Here is an 18864-nt window from a genome sequence, read left to right as displayed (position 1 = left end):
GTGCATTAATGTAATGCGTATAGAGTCTGCATTATGACTGAGGTAAAGTGTCAGTGGGGGGGCCGGGCCTTGTTTAAGAGGCCGGTAGAGGAGAGGAAGAAACTGTTCAGGTGGCTAGAGGTTGGGTCCTGATGGAGCACAGCCTCCTGCCAGAGGGGAGGGGGGTGAACAGTTTGTGCCCAGGGTGGGAGGGGTCGGCCACTATCTTCCCTGCCCGCCTCAGGGTTCTGGAGGCGGGCAGGTCGTGGAGGGACGTCAGATTACAGCCGATCACCTTCTCTGCAGAGCGGATGACACGCTGCAGCCTGCCCTTATCCTTGGCTGCGGCGTACCAGATGGTGATGGAGGAGGTGAGGATGGACTTGATGATGGAGGTGTAGAAGTTCACCATCATTGTCTTTGACAGGTTGAATTTCTTCAGCTGCCTCAGGAACAACATCCTCTGCTGGGCTTTTTTGATTAGGGAGCAGCTGTTATGCTCCCATTTGAGGTCCTGGGTGATGATGGTGCCCAGGAAGTGGAAAGACTCCAAAGCAGTTACTGGGGAGTCACACAGAGTGATGGGGCGGGTGGGGCTGCGTTCTTCCTAAAGTCCACAATCATCTCCACTGTCTTGAGAGGTGCGAATTTCAGGAGACTGGTGACTGGAGGTGCAGCTGAGGGGAACCAGTGCTGATGGTCCGGGGGTCAGAGACGTGTTTCCCCAGCCTCACGTGCTGCTTCCTGTCAGACAGGAAGTCTGTGATCCACCTGCAGGTGGAGTCGGGCATGTGCAGCTGGGAGAGCTTGTCCTGCAGCAGCGCCGGGATGATCGTGTTGAAGGCAGAGCTGAAGTCCACAAACAGGATCCTGGCGTAGGTTCCTGCTGTGTCCAGGTGCTGGAGGAGGAAGTGAAGGGCCATGTTGACAGCGTCGTCAACAGACCTGTTGGCTCTGTCGGTGAACTGCAGGGGGTCCAGGAGGGGGTCTGTGATGGATTTTAGGTGGGACAGGACAAGGCGCTCAAAGGATTTCATAACCACAGAGGTCAGGGCGACGGGTCTGTAGTCGTTTAATCCTGAGATCCTGTTTTCTCGGGAACCGGGATGATGGTGGACAGCTGGTGGACAGCTGTCTGCTCATTCTCATGCCCTTATTTATGAAACTAGACCTGGACATTAAAAAAACATAAAGAACAATGAAGCAAACATTATTTTTTTTTATAATTTCTATTTCTCAATCAAGCCATGCCAGAGACATGGATCTAGAGATGGAAAAATTAGTCTGCCTTTCGTTCCACCTCTCTTGTCCGGACTCAAATACAGCGGAGGAAATAATTATTTGATCCCTTGCCGATTTTGTAAGTTTAACCACTTACAAAGAAATTAACAGTTTATCATTTTAATGGTAGGTTTATTTTACTAACAAGAGACAGAATATAAAAAAGGATATCCAGAAATGTGCATCATATAAGAGATATCAATTAATTTGCATGAAGTTGTGGGAAATAAGTTGGACACACGATAAAGGAAATGTTCAAATTCGGCTCTGATCGTAACAACATCGGGCCATTCGTGAGGGCATCTTAAGCCATCGTATGACCGCCGGTGGAGTTTCTCAGGCTCCGGCAGCAACTTCGTGAGCGGTGGCAAAATCTTTGGCATACCAAAAAATTGCCGAAATACCTTTTTGGTAAAAAAGGTTCATTTTCGTGTTGAATTAGTGTGTCCATTTTTCCCTTCATAAGGCCATCGTGAGGGCATCTTGTCAAATCTTGTCGTTTACTTCGTGTGACCATCGGTGCCATCGGGCATTTTTCGCCTCACGAAGACAATACGAAGGAAACAAGAAGCTGCCCGATTGTCTTAGGAAGGCAACACGTCTACGTGAAGCCCTCGCAATGCCGCCGTGTAGTCATCGTATTAGATGATTGGTCGTGCTTTTTACAGCGCCACGGCTTCCACAGATGATTTATGTATTTATTGTCAAAGCATTTAATATATTCATTGCCATCAGGATGTTAAGAGCATTCCATGGAATATAACAAAACATGTTTCTGAAATAAATTACATACCCCACCTTTAACTTCCTGTTTTATTTAGATGCTTTTATTTTGAAGGCGAGTTTACGCTGTAGACAGGAAATTGTTGTTGCTACGGAAAAACATGAAGGTAAGTAATATCTAAATATAAAGACGGAGAAAGTAAAAAATAACGTGTATGTTTAAATGTTAGCACCCCCCAAGCTCTTACATTGAGTCTGGATATATTCTAAATCAGTAAAGTCTACGACAAAAAGTCATGTTGGTTAAACATAGGGTAATTGAATATCCTTAAAGGAAATATTCAAATGAAAATAACAATTTCATATTTATTTGACATAACATAGCTGTGTGTCTTTAACATAATGGAATAGTTTTGAGTACACATGTTTTTAATATGTGCAACCAATTTCCATATTAAAATCATGTGAATCCAGCCTTTTTTTTTTTCAGTGTACCCCAGCACCGGCACTGAGTGTATCATAGTGCCAAGTTTTATCATAGTATGATTTTTCATTTGAGCAAATTTGGCAATGGAAATATTCAAATTATAATGTTCAAGATATTAAATGTGCCTGGAAAAAGTAGGCCTATGGTATTAAAGGGGATCCCAGAGGTTGCCTTTATCTGTTCAGTCGCTTGAAATACTTGTGTATGCTGGTTATGCAAAAAAGACAGTTCCTCTCCTAGTTCAATAAATATTGGGCTAAATCATTGTCTCTTGAGTCATGAACCACCAGTATAGTGCTGGAAAGCTTTGAATCCATTCTCTTCATGGTTCAGCCATAATATTCTTTGGACAATTAGTTTAGCCTTGACCTGCTTGAAGAATACAGAATAAAAATACTTACATGATAAGCATTAACTGTTAAGAGTTCTTGTTTGGAAATTTGAACAAAAAGTTGAATGTAATCATATTGCTTTCAAAGATATAGTGTGATCAATATTTCTGGGAAATTGACACAGGAAAAAAGTTCATGACATTGAACAGAGCTGGAAATGTTCCCAGAAATAAGACGAGGTCATCAAGATTCAGTAATACAGCTCAGTTTAAACCATTTCACACAAAAGGCAAGTCAAACCCAATAATTTGAGAACTTCAATGAAGTGGTTCGGAAACTTTTTTTCATTTTTATTGGCCACATACAATCTGAAATACAAAGAGAACCAAGAATAAAAACCAAATTCAGATTGAAGAAACCAGTCGGCGAAATGGATCCATTCCTGTTGGGAGAACAAAGTTTAAAATAGCCGTTCAGAATAAATGTATATTGCAATACGAAACCCTTACCTTCAGGAATTCATATCTATGATGGTAAATGGCCCAATGACTGCTTTTTGTACCATTCCATGGTTCTCTGCAAAAATATATATTTTAGTACCAGTCAACCAAACTAGTGTAATACAGCAGAAGTTGTGTACATACCTGACGCAACACTCCTCTGCCTCCTTGACTTGCATTTTGATTCACAGCAGTCACAAAGACTGCTCTGGGCCAAGTTGTCCAGCAACTCCCAACTGAGTTCATGAAGATTGGATGAAATGATCATTAAAATTCATCTCAACTCTTTCAAATAAAGTCTCCACAAAGTTTGAATAGTTATGAACGGGATCCATCTGTATCTTCAGTAGACTGGGCTTAAGCTGAATAAGTCATCTCATGTAAAAAAAATTAACCTACAAGTCAAATTCTGATATATTAAAGTACTATTTTTACCCATGCCCTTCGACAAAGTGGCAGGCTTTCTTAGTGCTGTCAAGACCATTGGGATCCCAAGCCAAAAGTTTGCAGTGGATAAAGACCTGTTGAGTAGAGGGGAAATATAGCATGGCATCAATTAATCTCAGTATCCACAATAAAACCTTGAATCTGAAAAAAATGTAAAGTTCAATGTACCTCTTCTCCCATAGCAAACGTAAAGGTCTGAAGTGATAGGCGGATCTCCGATGACTTTTGCCTTGGTTCAAATTTTGATCGTGACGACACACTTTCCAAAAGACATCTGTTGGGTTAAAGAAAATGTATTAGTATTACTACCAAGGTTTAGACCAAAATAAGTTTTTTTTTAAAATCAATGCTCATTGCCATGAGAGTACCCTTTATTGGAGATGATGGGGTACATGGTGCTTTCAGGGTACAGCTCTGGTGTGGTAGCTGCTACACATTCCTCAAGAAGCAGCAGCAAGGGCTGATGGGTGTTCTGCACCACACTAGCCATGATGGGGATGATGGAGCCCAGAGGAAAGCGTGTAGATTCAGCAGGGCCTGAGAAGTCGTCTAGGGCAGTAAACAGAGGAAGAGTCATTAAGTTACAAAAGTCAGGGAGAGCTGCCGTTCGTAGAGAGTTTCTCATGTTGTTTACCCACCATTCATCAGGCCAATGTTAAACTGCAGATCTCCTAGACTGTAGGTTTTAAACACCGGGTCATAGATCGTAGCATACCAGTCTTTGGGCCTGCACAAAATAAAGCAGAAGGGTACAGAAAATGCTGCAAAGTGAAACTTTTGAACTTATTAGTGCAAGCTTGTTTACTCCTACGGACAAATTCTTTTATTCTTATTCCGCCGGGTTATTTTGTCCGTCTTCTCCCACATCGCAGAAACTCAGTTCAAATATTACTTCTCATTCATAATTCCCGAGATACATCCCATAATTTATCCCATTTTTAACATGGAAGTCAATTGAGAAACTCTTCAGACTTGGAAAATCGTCATGCAACTTCAACTGCAAACTGTTCACACTTTCACTCAGAAACATCATTCCAACTTTAAAAGGTTACACATCTTTCTGACATTATTCATATTCAACAACTTTTAAATCAGATTCATACTTTTAGAAATATTAAACATTGCTCAGACCTTGGTAAAGAGGCCTTCTTCAGATTTTAACATTAGTGTGTATTGCGCAGCTCGTTAATGCTAGAGTGCTTGAGTCACAGCTAGAGTGGAGGACCGCTTGAAATTCGCCTTCATATATATATTTTTAAACCTGCCATAATTCCCAAACCCTACACTCCTGAGACAGCCTTTCTCATGAGAAACGTAGAAAAACATCTCGTAGCTCCATTAAAGCATGTTGTACATTCAGGCTCATCTTTCCTCAAAGCAGCAGCTGCACACCTTTAGTTAGTCTGCCAAAAATGCCACATTATTGACCCAAAAAAAAAAAAAAAAAAACACTTCAGATTCCAAGGGTTCTTCAGATGCTTCACACGTTGAAATTTAACCGATATGTTACGGTTCTTCATCAACTTTCACATGCAACATGTTTATCTCATTCAGAACAATGGAAAGGCTCTCCTCTCACTGATAATTGCACATCACCATGGAAACCTTTGACCTCTGGGCTCAAGGACAGGTGTTTCATAACGTCATTAGCTCAAACACCTTTGTGATGGAACATGATGATGTCATAACTCCAACTGACATGCTCAGAACGCCACCAATCATCACATGATGGTTAACACTGTGGCCCTGAACAGCTCTACATCAAATCTGATGTTACGTAATGTGGTGTTACTATGGCAACGCATCCCTCGCCTAAAACACAATATCGCTGTAATTCCAATGGACACGGTCCAATCGTCCCCCAATCTTCACTTGTATATCACCGGTCCATGCCTCAATAGCTGTACGCCAAATCTGAGATCTCACCATATGCCCTTTCCATGGAAACGCATCCCTCGCCTTAAAACACGATGTTGTGGTGATACCTAAGCAAATGGTCTGAAACAGCACCATACTTCAGATAATGGTTAATGATCTGGCCCTCAACATATCTGTGCCATTAGTGAATTTTCCTCAAAACGCTGTTGCCATGGGAACGCATCCCTTGCAATAACACGATATTGCTATAACTCTTATGGAAATGGTCAACAAGTGCTAAAACTCCACATGGGTGCTAACAGTCCAGCCGTGAAGACATCTACGGGACAGTTGAGATTTCTTCAAATTCCATTGTCATGGTAACACGATGCTCGCCATGAAACATGGTTCTCTTCAGTGAAAACGCTCCAAACTGCCCAAAATGTAACAGGTTCAATAACAATGAAGCCATCCACATATCTAAGCATATTATGGGGTGTCAAATACCGTTGCCATGGCGACAGATCATTCGTCATCAAGTTAGTTCAATAGTTTGCAGTTCAAATATTCTGCTGCTTTTCCACTTATTTTCTTCCAACACATTCAAGCCCCCAGTGTTCATGTATCATTTCAAACTAAATTCTTCACTTTCTTCTTACACATTACATTTAAGCATAGCAATTCAATGTCAGCATAAAGTATTGCCACTAGCAATTTCTTCAGGAATTGCATTCTCTAGTTATGAACTGTTACGCCTAAGCTAAAAGACTTCCTCCAAAATGCAAAACACTAGAGTGAACTTAAATGTGATGTTCAATTAAAACTATGGGAAAAACTCAATTGACAATGAATCGGGAACACAGTGTACCTTAGGGATTGTTCTCAGTAAATGGGTACATTTTTTTGTTGAGAACACTTCAATAGATAAAGCTAATTTGGGAATAGAACAGAAACAGGCTGTAGATTCCCTAAATCAGTCTCCCATTCATTGTTTATATAGCAGCTTCAGACTTTATACCCGATGACATCACAAGTTTGGGATGTACTTCCATGCTTGGCGGCTTTGAGAGGGAGAAGCTTATTAACAAATTGAACTTTCCCAGGCCATGAAAATGCCACATTGGAATTGTTAGTTAAGGGTAGTGTCACCCTTTAGCACCTTATGTTGGTATGAACACTAACCTCTCATATGCACAGACAACTGGGTGGGTAAAGGCCAAATTGTAAGAATCCGCAGAAGCAACGTAGGTCAGATCATTGCTGTACACCAGTGCATCCCCGGTGACCTGTTAGAGAGACAAAGATCCCCCTGAGAGAGCTGTAGGAAATATAGCAGACTCACAGCTTGCAGGTTTAAAATATATATACACATACCAGTCTCCTAAAGTTACAGTCAGTGAGATCCACATAGAAGTAGGCCTCTCCTGCTGAGAAGCTAGTTGGGAAACAGTTACCCAGACGGAGAAGCGACGTATCGGCCTGGGGTCGGCTTTCTGTCCACATCAGCGTCACAAAATCTGGCCCACAGTCCACTTTCATGTCTGCAACACAAATCAATTAAGTTCAGACTCAACTATTTGAGTCAAGGTTAATAACAAGACTTTAATTGTTTCCAGTCTTACCTGCATATACTGCCATGGCAGCTGCCAGGCTCAGAAGCAGTGCACCTTGACAAAATGAAACCATCATGACCGAATGCTTGCTACTGACACAGTGCATATTCTTATACCTTGTTCCTGAGAGGCATTCATCAAGATAACGTATTTCACCTGGTGCCTGTCAACAGTCTCAGCTGCAGCAGATAGCACACTGATTACAGCATGGAGAGCATCCAATCACATTAGCCCTTACACCCAATTCATTTTTATTCAGCTTCATCAGCAGCACAAAATCACCATTTGTTCATCAATTTATTATCCTGTGTGACTACCTTACATCCTTATTTAAAACACTTTAAGGATGATAGTGCATGGGTTGTCTTAATGTTTTGATTTAGTTTTGCTGTTATATATATTAACATTAATATATGTATACGTTGGGATTTTTTGTTCAACGTCAAGTCATGCAAGAAAAAGTTTTCTTTGAGAATTAAAAGGAGAGTCATTTCTAAACAAATGATCATTTGGGGGAAGGTAGTATTCCTTTATCAGATGTCCTGACCTATTCTAATGTGTCATTTTTATATCTTTGACCTAATGGAAACTCAAGGTAAAGGAAAAAGGTACATTTCTCAGTTAATTTAAGTTGTATTACCAGAATATTAGAAAATTAGCCTTTTTGATTGAGTTGGTGCAGATGCCCAAAGTGCATTAAGTAGGGAAAGATGTACAGACTTTCACATCAGAGACCGAGGCCTGGATCCAACTTGAAAAGGAGTTCTCGAGTTTGGTTCAAATTTACAAAAGTACTTTTCACTTTAGGTGAGAAAACGACTGCTGTGTCTCAAGTATTTTTTTCCAATTCATAAATCTTAGTATCACTTTTAACAGCTCATACAGACTGCATTATAAGCCTATTAAAAGTGATACTAGGCGAAAAAGGACTCTATAAAAAAGGTGCATGAGGAGACTACCCACATTTCCACGTGTGTAAGGTGTCATGTGTTACGTTAAGCTAATTCCATTGGATGTTGTCATATAATGACTCCTACTGTCCTGTGCTTTAGTAAAACCTCCAGGATGTGAGTGTTGAAGATATGCATAGCATACAGTGTTCTTCCAGTTATGCACTTTGGCGGTGGTGGTGTTCGAGGGAATTTGGGGATCTTTGCACAGATGTATGAGAAAATAAACGTTTGTATTTTATGTACAGTATGTTATTAAACAACTGGGATTGGAACTGGCTCAGATTTAGTTTTGATTGTTGGTGTTTTGTCATATTCTGTGTTTTTAAAAAGGCTCTTTTTAGTCGGAGCCGTTCACCGTCATTGTGAGTGACTCCGTGCTGTGTGCCGTCATGGATCACTCTGGAAATGTTCCAACAAATATATAAAACATTTCAGAATCATCTTAAACTTGTTTTCTTTTGCTTTCACCTCATAAATATTGACTCACCTCACGTCATGTTTCAGTATTATCAGAAATGATTTATCCTGAAAACATGCATGAAAATATCCTGCTTGATTGACTTAAAAAATGTGCTCTATATACTGTACATAGAGCAGGGGTGTCAAACTAAATTTCTTCGCGGGCCACATCAGCGTTATGGTTGCACTCAAAGGGCCGGTTGTAACTTTAAGACTATATATCAAAATACATATACAAATATTTATTATATATAAAATAATGTATTATATGACATTATTGCCTCTGCATTGGATTATTATCGGATAGGGTAATCACTTTATAATTAACTACGTCTGAAAGCAGAAGTCTAGAGCAAATCATTGCAAGTCTCTTCACTGAGAATGTTACAAAATGATTTAAAAAAAATCTAATTCTGAGAAAAAGGCAAATTCTAAGAAAAAATGAATATTTTGAAGAAAATAAGTCAAATTCTGAGAAAAAAACTTGTTCTGAGAAAAAAAGTCAAATTCTGAGAAAAAAGTCAAATTTGAGATGCATTGTGGGATATGTAGTTTATGGGCAACGTCCTTCTGTAAATCGGCATGTAACCGTATAATAAACATATTCTATTCTTTGCAAGCTCTTGAGGGGCCACATTAAATGAAGTCGCGGGTCGGATTTGGCCCCCGGGCCTTGAGTTTGACACCCCTGACATAGAGTATAATATATCTCTAAATAAAAGCTAAAATAATGTTATTATGTAGAACAGCAAAACTATTCATTTGCAAGAATGTCAGGCTATATTGATGTATGAAGAAGTAGCTACTTGCCAAGACAATAAAGTTGCCAGAAAGTTTGCTTTTTCAGTTATAATATGCCCTCCAGCTTTTTGACAGATATCCTTTTTCAAGGCACCCCATTTTTAAGATTTGAAATAAAGATGGCTTTGGCTTAGTCTGGGCTTTTAGGACATACAGTAGGCCATTTTTACTGCACCTCTCTTAAAGCTGCATTTCTAGGTAAAAGGGCGATCCACCTGTGGAGACAAAACAACTGTAAGCGAAAGTGAAAGTTACATTTTGGTGATGAGTGTGACAAAGTTCAGAGTGGGAGTAGGGGGTGTTGGTTTGGAATTGGGCCAGAGGGAGAACCAGCTCTTTGTGATGGACCTCCTTTATTATTGTTGGCTCCCACTGATGGGCCAGCTGGATGTGAGAGGAACCAGCATGTCTGGTCGGCACACAGAGTTATCATCTGAACAGCAGGAAGAACATTTACAAACAACAAGCCAGCCTGTCTTTAAGCCCCTGTCACACTGTCCCAAAATTGACACCCGATGGACACACGATTAAGGAAATGTTCAAATTCGGCTCTGATCGTAACAACATCGGGCCATTGGTGAGCGCATCTTAAGCCATCGTATGACCGCTGGTGGAGTTTCTCAGGCTCCGGCAGCAACTTCGGGAGCGGTGGCCAAATCTTTGGCATCACAAAGCATTGCCGAAGGACCTTGTGAAGGTTCATTTTCGTGTTGACTTCGTGTGTCCATTTTGCCCTTCGTAAGGCATTCTTGAGGGCATCTTAAGCCATCGTATGACCGCCGGTGGAGTTTCTCAGGCTCCGGCAGCAACTTCGGGAGCGGTGGCCAAATCTTTGGCATCACAAAGATGGCTTAAGAGGCCCTCACGAATGTCCCGATGTTGCTACGATCAGAGCCGAATTTGAACATTTCCTTTATCGTGTGTCCATCTGGTTGTTTTATTGCACAACAAAATCATGTAAACATATTATGTAAATAACCCAATTTGTGTTCTGTGAAACTAAAAAGGATATAATATATTATTTTGAAGGCGAGGAAGTTGTTGTTGCTATGGAAACAACAGGACGGAGAAAACTTAATATCTTCTACATATAAAGACGGAAAAAGTCAAGAACAAAGTCTGAAAATATCGGTACAGTATCATAGTACTTTAACAAAATCGTTTGTGTTACTTTCGTTGCAGTTGTATTTCTTAAATGTAATGTAGATGTTACCTTCGTGTGTGGTTCGGGGCCATCTTCGTGCGAAATTCACAATTCCATATCGGTGTGTCCATCGGGTGTCAATTTTGGGACAGTTTGACAGGGTCTTTAAGCACAGTGCACTAAGGACATAATATGCTCACTTAGCAGACCATTTACATGCATTAAAACCTATCAAAGACTACAGGGAAGGGAAAACTGCAAAAGCATATTTAATTGAATTTAATGAACTTGTTGAGCTGTTTAATCACTTGTACTAAATACAGTAGTCTCGGCTCACAGTGTATGTTACATTTATTTTACCATATTCTGTAAATCCATTGTTCGAAAAACAAAACAATCAAAATCCGAAACAGGCTTATTGCCAAGTAGGTTTACACATACAATTTGCATTGGCGTTAATGGGGCATGCGTAAACACAGTAAAAAAAACAATACAACCTAATTATCTCAAATACAAAAAATGAGATGACAATTACATTGCATCCTGACTTATGTTAAAGTAATAATGAAAAAGTAATAAATCATTCAGCATGATTAGCTTGATCAGTATTTTTGATCAGCAATAATTTTATTTGTAACAGAGTATTTTTACATTTAGTATTGCAACTTTTATTTTTAATTCTGAGTACTCCTCCCTCCTTTTTCCGTCAGAGCTTGTGGACCCTCGAAACTTGTTGATGAGAGAAAAACAAACAAACAGAAACTTTTAAAATATGTCCTGTGGAACCTGTTTTCAAATACTTACAAGATAAAGACATACTGATAGATAAAAGTGAATATATTCACCTCTTGCTCCTTGATCCTGAAAAAGTTTAATAAAATTAGTGAAAGCTCCATTCTAAGAAATACTTAATTAAAACAAATGAAATTACATAAAATGAGCATGTGTAAAAATAATGCAGTTTTTTCTTATTTATCCACTTTCTTTTTTTGTATGTCATTTTCTCATTTATGTTCTGGTACTGCCCACCATGAAATCATAATTAGGATAACTGCTTCAACATATAACATCTACTTTTAACATCTTGGGCTCTTTATGTAGGAAACTACAAAGCAGAGTCCTCCTTCTGAAATCTTAAAACTATTTATTTCCTTTACATGGCCCTCTGTTTTTCCTTCCGTGGATCAATCGGCTTTCCGGCAACATCGAAACACTCTTCCCATTTTTCATCACGGATTTTACTCTTGATTCCTTCGGTCAACTTCTCTTTTGGTGAATTCCTCAAAACCTCTTCCAGCACATTGCCCTCCTCTATTATAATCAGTTTTTCATACAGAAATATTTTGTTGAAACAACATGAAGGAAAAGGAAAAGGAAAACTCCCGAAACTCACCAGGCGGGGGTGGCGGGGGGGCTTCAGTCGTCCCTCACCTCCACGCCGTTTCCCCCAGAGATCAGACTGATAAACCAGTACGGCCAGGCAAGGCAAGGGGAGTTCATTTATATAGCACCTTTCAACACAAAGCAATTCAAAGTCCTTTACAAAAATGAAAGACATTAAAGGTGGGGTAGGTAAGTTTGAGAAACCGGCTCGAGATACACTTTTTGTTATATTCCATGGAATGCTCTTAACATCCCGATAGCAATGAATATCTCAAGTGTTTTGACAATAAATCCATAAAAAAATGTCATCTGTGGAAGCCGTAGCGCTGTAAAAAGCACGACCAATCATTTTAGCCGCTAAAGTAACTGGATGGCCTACCTGCCTGTCAGCCTTCCATCTGTGCACAAACTTATCTCGTGCCCTCATTGGTCATGTGCGCGTTCGTGTGTGTTGGAGGAGGGGCTCTGTGAGGAAGTGGCAGATTTTCTCCGGTCGTGTATTTTCAAATTCTAGCGCACTCGAGCTGGTTTCTCCAAAATTACCTACCCCACCTTTAAAGGTCACCTATTTTGCAAAATCCACTTTTTCCTGACTCTTCTACATCAACATGTGTCCCCTCTTCTTCATGTCTCTTCTACATCAACATGTGTCCCCTCTTCTCCATCAACATGTGTCCCCTCTTCTTCATGTCTCTTCTACATCAACATGTGTCCCCTCTTCTTCATGTCTCTTCTACATCAACATGTGTCCCCTCTTCTTCATGTCTCTTCTACATAAACATGTGTCCCCTCTTCTTCATGTCTCTTCTACATCACCATGTGTCCCCTCTTCTTCATGTCTCTTCTACATCAACATGTGTCCCCTCTTCTTCATGTCTCTTCTACATCAACATGTGTCCCCTCTTCTTCATGTCTCTTCTACATCAACATGTGTCCCCTCTTCTTCATGTCTCTTCTACATCAACATGTGTCCCCTTTTCTTCATGTCTCTTCTACATAAACATGTGTCCCCTCTTCTTCATGTCTCTTCTACATCAACATGTGTCCCCTCTTCTTCATGTCTCTTCTACATAAACATGTGTCCCCTCTTCTTCATGTCTCTTCTACATCAGCATGTGTCCCCTTTTCTTCATGTCTCCTCTACATCACCATGTGTCCCCTCTTCTTCATGTCTCTTCTACATCAGCATGTGTCCCCTCTTCTTCATGTCTCTTCTACATCAACATGTGTCCCCTCTTCTTCATGTCTCTTCTACATCAACATGTGTCCCCTCTGTGGAAAGAGACTCTGAAAGTTTCAGGAACAAAGATTCTCTCTCTTTTTGTCCTGATCCATTTCTATAAAAACCTGTCTGAAAATGAGCTGATCAGATTTTGGCCACTTTATGATGTCATAACGATGTTTTGGCTTGTGTAACCATTAGCCAATCAGCAACCAAGGTAACCCCCCCCCCCCCTCCCCCCCCACCATATCACCTGAATCTCGTCCTAGAGCACCATTGTGTTCTTTGTAACCAAATGTCTCTCAGAGGGGCGTGGGGAGGGGCTCCTTATTTTCATATAAAGTAACAGACAGAGAATCAGCACTTTGGAAACAGGGCTGAAACAGAGGGGATTATGGGTAATGCTGCAATGATTTGTTTGGTGTTTCAGCCAATCAGAGACAGGCTCTGTATATATCTGAGACCTGTGATATATTGATGAAAAACAGGATAACAGGGGACCTTTAAAAGCATTAAGAAATAATGCAACAGAAACATATTATCAATTTGCATTTTAAAACAGTAATTTAAAAGCAAAGATCATAAAACATGAATAACACAGGTACATGAATAAAAGTTACAGTGCAGTTTAAGATATGAATATATCAATTAAAAGCAGCGACAAAAAGAAAAGTCTTCAGCCTGGATTTCAAAGTAGTCAGAGTTGCAGCGGACCTGCAGGTTTCTGGTTTGTTCCAGATATTTGGAGCATGATAACTGAACTTCTGACCAGTCCCTGAAGACCTGAGAGTTCTGGATGGTTCATACACTGAACAAAAGAGTCCGGCGACGCAACAGTCGGTGTCGGCGTCGGCGACTTCTCAGCTGACTGGCCGGTGTATCTGGGCCTTAAGAGAAAAGAGAGCAGGAGGTGAAAAACACACGAACTGCCTGTCTGGCACCATCGCCTGGTGCATTGAGCACAGTGCATTTACATGTGTTTAAATTACAGTGATGATGATGATATCTAACATAAAAAGGACATTCTTATATCAAACTAGGTAAACTCAAACATCACTTAACATCTACCACATATTGCTAATCCAGTCTGCAACACATACTAAGAGAAAGCGACTTGTGATTTGAGACGAAACTAGCAGAAACTATCAAAGCATTCTTCATAATCAGTAAACCTTCAGATTTTAACTTTGGAGGTTTTTAATCTGATGTATCCCCTAACCCTAACCCTAACAAGTTTTGCAAAAGCACAAATGTTACCACACGATTAAGATTGTGCATTCTTTATGCTCAAACACAGAATAAAGTCAAGTAACGGTCATCACATTTCACCTACTTATCTTCCTACAAACAATATTTAGCTGTAGGCCTTGAGAGAAAAAAAAGTGGAGAAGTGTTATTTTATTATTCTTTACCTATGTCTCTGTTTCTTGTTCCCCTAGCGGTTGGTGCTCCTCATTTCGCGGGTCTTTTTCAATCAGCTCTCTGGCAACATCGAAACACTCTTCCCTTCGTTTTTCACGGATTTTGCTCTTGATTCCTTCGGTCAACTCCTCCTTTGCTGAATTCCTCAGAACCTCTTTCAGCACATTGCCCTCCTCTATTATAATTAGTTTGTCATACAGAAATCTTTTGTTGGCAGAATGTTTTTTTTTCCCCCAGCATTTTGATCTGACACACAATGGCAAAACGAAAGCCACTAAAAGAATTCCAAATAGAATCCAGCCACCGATAGCCTGAAGAAAGAAAGAAAGAAAGAAAGATGGTTATAACACAACAGCATTACTTCAGATAGAACTGATGCTGATAAAGTAGATCCAGAGTAGAAGCACTCACCCGGGATGTGTTCTTCAGCTCAGCTTTAAGACCTTTCTCGTTGAGCGTGATGTTCCTCTCAGCTTTGCAGGCTAACTTTGCCTGTTGTTCAGAGCCGTCATTCTTACAGCAAACATACCAGTCTCCATCGAGGAGCAAAAAATCAACCCACAGCAAGCCGACTAATAATGCCCTAAAAAAATGATTGACATAAAAACAGCAAGGACCGCAGGAGGGGTATTCACAATGAGAGCAATAGTATCTACAGATGCTTTGGAACGAACTGTCCAACAACAGCATTAATAAAAGTATGATAAAGGGTGGCAGCCACATGTACAGGTCGCAGGTCAGTACTTGTGGTTTGCAGGTGCAGGCAAAATCCCTGTCGAGCAAAATAGTGAAGGTGAAGATAGATATGACCGCAGCGTAGGTGCTCAGCTTCTCAGTGGCGATTTTTGTTATCAGGCTCTGCATCTTTGATGTGCGGCTGGCTTCAACTGACAATGATCAGAGTTCTGCAGCTGCACATTTATATACACCCGCAAAAAAAAGCATTTCCTGTTTGTTTTTTCAAGGAGCGACGCTGTAAAGTCTTGTGTCAGAACGAGACTTTACAGCGATAGCATTACAATCACCATTTCCTCCAATGTCTGTTTCCTTCTGTCTTATAGGTGTTTTTATCCATCTTTGCTTCAACACTATCATGGTAGAATATGGTATGATCGTAGTGTAGAGGGAATCATGGATATAAAATTAAGTGCTATAAGTCATGCCATGAGTTTCTTAGAAGGGGCCACCAGTAGTAATGGTACACAAGGTCTCCCTATGCAGTCTGTGTTTTGTGATCACCCGCTGCAGTGGACATCAAGAACTGATTCACTGGTCCTGTAATCGACTCAGTGGAAAAGGTTTTTTTGGTCTATATTCGACTAAGGACCATACTGAAAAGCGGAGATGTTGAAATGATATCGTCGAATGTCAAGTTTTTACACCGTTTGTTTTCTTATCATTTCATAATAAAAATGAATTCACAGATCATTGTCTGTAACAATCACATGAAAATCCTCCAGAAGTCTCTCAGAACGGCAACAACTGTGTTTGTGATTTGTTTCAGTGAACCTTTGAAGATGGGGTGATATGCAATTACACAGGATGCAGCAAAAGTTGTGCAGCACAAGATGGAAAATAAGGGCCTGAGAGGAGACATCACAAGTGCGTGTGGTCGTATGTGGTGATATTGTTATGTGCTGAGTCTTTGGTATATTTCAGGTGTTGACATCTTAAACCCGGCTCAACACACTTTCTCGGAAACTTACAAAGTGGCGGTGTGCAAACAAAATGCAGAAATATATCATATATGAAAATGAAAGCAAACAGTTAGCTTCATTTAGTGAAATTCTCACACAATGTATTAAGAGAAACGACAAACAAAGCAACACCTAGGTGTTTACTGATGTTGTTGGAATTTACTATATAATTAGAGGTCAGAAATTATATACCATAATAAGAACAAATGAATAAGTATGAAACCAGGACCAGGTATTTTTTCTTAATACATTCTCCACAGTGGTGTAAAGTAGCTAAGTATATTTACTCAAGGTGACTAATAATGCCCTTAAAAAATGATGGGCATAAAAACAGCAAAGACCGCAGAGGCATTTACAATGTGAGGAATAGTATCTACAGATGCTTTGGAACGAACTGTCCAACAAAAGTATTAATAAAAAAATGATAACGGGTTGCAGAAGCAAGTACAGGATGCATATCGAGGCTTGTGGTTTGCAGGTGCAGGCAAAACCCCTGTCGAGCAAAATAGTGTTGGCATCTTAAACCCGGCTCTACACACTTTCTCGGAAACTTACAAAGTGGTGGTGTGCAAACAAAATGCAGAAATATATCATATATGAAAATGAAAGCAAACAGTTAGCTTCATTTAGTGAAATTCTCACACAATGTATTAAGAGAAACGACAAACAAAGCAACACCTAGGTGTTTACTGATGTTGTTGTAATTTACTATATAATTAGAGGTCAGAAATTATATACCATAATAAGAACAAATGAATAAGTATGAAACCAGGGCCAGGTATTTTTTTTTATGAGTTAAATTATCTTAATACATTCTCCACAGTGGTGTAAAGTAGCTAAGTATATTTACTCAAGTTGTGTACTTAAGTACAATTTTGAGATACTTGTAGACATGAGGATCTCCATTTTCTGGTATGTTGTACTTCTGCACTTCAATGTATTTAATACTTTGAGTTACTTTACAGATGTGGATGAATGATGGGAAATATAATCAAGTGTTAAATCAGACTTTAGTTCCACCTGGAGTAAATTCACAAGCTGCAGTATACAAAGTCATTCAAACTAGCTGCACCTTCACCAGCTTTGATAACACTTTAATGATCAACCATTATCAAACATATCATATATATTATTCTGAAATGGACCAATCTGCACAATGACTACTTTTACTTTTAGTACTTTAACTATATTTTGATTCTAATACCTTTCTACTTTATTCAAGTAACATTTTGAATGCAGGACTTTTACTTGTAACATATAGTATTCCTACACTCTTGAGTGCTACTTTTACTCAAGTACAATATCTGAGTACTTATTCCACCTCTGATTAAAGGATCTTAATTAATTCTCCACCACTGGAGCAGCAGGCAGGCTTTAGCCCCATTTGACTGTTGTTGTTTCTTTGGTTCCGGGAAACAGAGTCAGAGTGAGAGCTCCTCTCCTTCTTCTTCTTCTTCTCTTCTCTGCTCCTCCTCCGTCTCCTCCGCTAGCTTAGCCTGCTAGCCTACCTCAGGTAAACATGGCCCTGTCCCAGGCTCTGTCAGAGGAGGAGTTTCATCGGATGCAGGTGAGATACATGAAAAATAAACCCGACATGTGTTGTTTCAGGTCGGTGGACTGTCAGTTGTGTGATGTCACACCTGTCAGTTGCTGCAGGTGTGACATCACTGACAGTTAGCTCTCTCATGCTAACCGTTATTAGCCGTTAGAAGTTAACGGTTGTCCAAAAGCTTATCCTGTAACATATTATTATTAATTGAACAATGTCAGGTCAGTCTGAGAAGAAGCACAAGTCATTAAATCACATACTGAGAGAAAATATATTTGTATTGACAGTTTACAACAGTATGCTAGCTCAGTTAGCTCAAGCTAGCTTAGCCTCCTCTGCTGGTAGAGAAACATGTAGCTTTCCTGAAGCTAACCCTTATTTTTATCTGCAGTATGCTAACATGTTAGCATCCACGGGACAGATCACGGGGTCTCAGATGGGTTTCTGTTTGATTGAACAGCCCAGTGTTAGCTGTCATGTATAACAAAGTAATGATACATGTAATACAAGTACACAGTGTGTAAACAGGCAGATGTGGAAGAAGTAATCGGATCCTTTACTGCAGTATTAGTACTAATGCCTCACTGTGAAAATGAGTAGGAGGATTTTTCTCACTTCATCCTTCAGTATGACAGACATTCAACATGAACACATCTGCACTGCAGACATGTTTTTACTGGAGAGGAAGGGGAAGGAAAACTCATCTGATAAAATAAACTAAAGTTGATGCGAGGAAATGTATTGGAAAGTACAACATTTACCTTTGAGATGTTGTTGTGTGGAAGTAAAAAGAAGCAGATATTAGTCAATAAAATAATTGAGTAAATGTACTTAGTTTACTTATATAATATTTTTGATATGCAACCTTTTAACCTGTTGTACTTATAGTTACCATCTGCCCGATTACATTCCTTGCAATATGTATATTAAGCTTTTAGACCTTTTGCATCGTTATGTATATTATACTATTTTTCATCTCTTTTTTATTGCACTTTTTCTTTCTTCGGACTGCTGC

At 39.8% G+C, this 18864-nt stretch overlaps 3 protein-coding genes and 1 long non-coding RNA gene across 5 annotated transcripts in view; 1 reads left to right on the top strand and 3 right to left on the bottom strand.

The window, feature by feature from the left end:
• Window positions 1-33: 33 nt before the first annotated feature.
• LOC307037717 (uncharacterized protein) lies at window positions 34-9880 on the bottom strand. 2 transcript variants are annotated; one of them, XM_079678776.1, is made up of 4 exons: window positions 9608-9880; window positions 7229-7273; window positions 6789-7147; window positions 34-1150 (listed from the first exon to the last, which is right to left on the bottom strand). In XM_079678776.1, the coding sequence occupies exon 4, from the start codon at window positions 1014-1016 to the stop codon at window positions 630-632; it is 387 nt and encodes a 128-aa protein (XP_079534902.1). In that variant the 5' UTR covers window positions 1017-1150; window positions 6789-7147; window positions 7229-7273; window positions 9608-9880; the 3' UTR covers window positions 34-629. The 2 variants fall into 2 exon arrangements, with proteins under 2 accessions (XP_079534902.1, XP_079534903.1); XM_079678777.1 differs by lacking the exons at window positions 7229-7273; window positions 9608-9880 and having other exon boundaries at window positions 6789-7169.
• On the bottom strand, window positions 3726-4522 carry LOC307037718 (zona pellucida sperm-binding protein 3-like). The gene is made up of 4 exons (XM_079678778.1): window positions 4388-4522; window positions 4118-4298; window positions 3918-4023; window positions 3726-3823 (listed from the first exon to the last, which is right to left on the bottom strand). The coding sequence occupies exons 1-4, from the start codon at window positions 4392-4394 to the stop codon at window positions 3734-3736; spliced, it is 384 nt and encodes a 127-aa protein (XP_079534904.1). The 5' UTR covers window positions 4395-4522; the 3' UTR covers window positions 3726-3733.
• Window positions 9881-13717: 3837 nt separating the features above from the next.
• Window positions 13718-15485, bottom strand: LOC307035175. Its single transcript, XR_013807038.1, has 3 exons — window positions 15015-15485; window positions 14594-14914; window positions 13718-14068 (listed from the first exon to the last, which is right to left on the bottom strand). It is a non-coding gene; the product is annotated as an uncharacterized lncRNA (long non-coding RNA).
• Window positions 15486-17717: 2232 nt separating this feature from the next.
• The window catches only part of gripap1 (GRIP1 associated protein 1), a 56685-nt gene continuing 55538 nt past the window's right edge, over window positions 17718-18864 (top strand). The window contains exon 1 of the mRNA XM_079678755.1: window positions 17718-17867. Within this exon, the coding sequence (XP_079534881.1) occupies window positions 17820-17867 (48 nt within the window). The 5' untranslated portion in view covers window positions 17718-17819. The remainder of the gene's footprint in view (window positions 17868-18864) is intronic.

This window comes from Notothenia rossii, assembly GCF_949606895.1.
Source record: "Notothenia rossii genome assembly, chromosome: 4".
In the NCBI taxonomy this organism is placed as follows: Eukaryota; Metazoa; Chordata; class Actinopteri; order Perciformes; family Nototheniidae; genus Notothenia; species Notothenia rossii.
The sequence above is the reverse complement of the archived record's forward strand: the minus strand, read 5'-3'. Positions and strand labels throughout refer to the sequence as shown.

Excerpts from the sequence above, each read along its gene's own strand:
- LOC307037717 (XM_079678776.1), bottom strand. The coding sequence starts at position 1,016 with ATGAAATCCTTTGAGCGCCTTGTCCTGTCCCACCTAAAATCCATCACA.
- LOC307037718 (XM_079678778.1), bottom strand. Across the intron at positions 4,024-4,117 it reads CCCATCATCTCCAATAAAGG|ATGTCTTTTGGAAAGTGTGT; the intron begins GTACTCTCATGG and ends TTAACCCAACAG. Across the intron at positions 3,824-3,917 it reads CGTTTGCTATGGGAGAAGAG|GTCTTTATCCACTGCAAACT; the intron begins GTACATTGAACT and ends TCTACTCAACAG.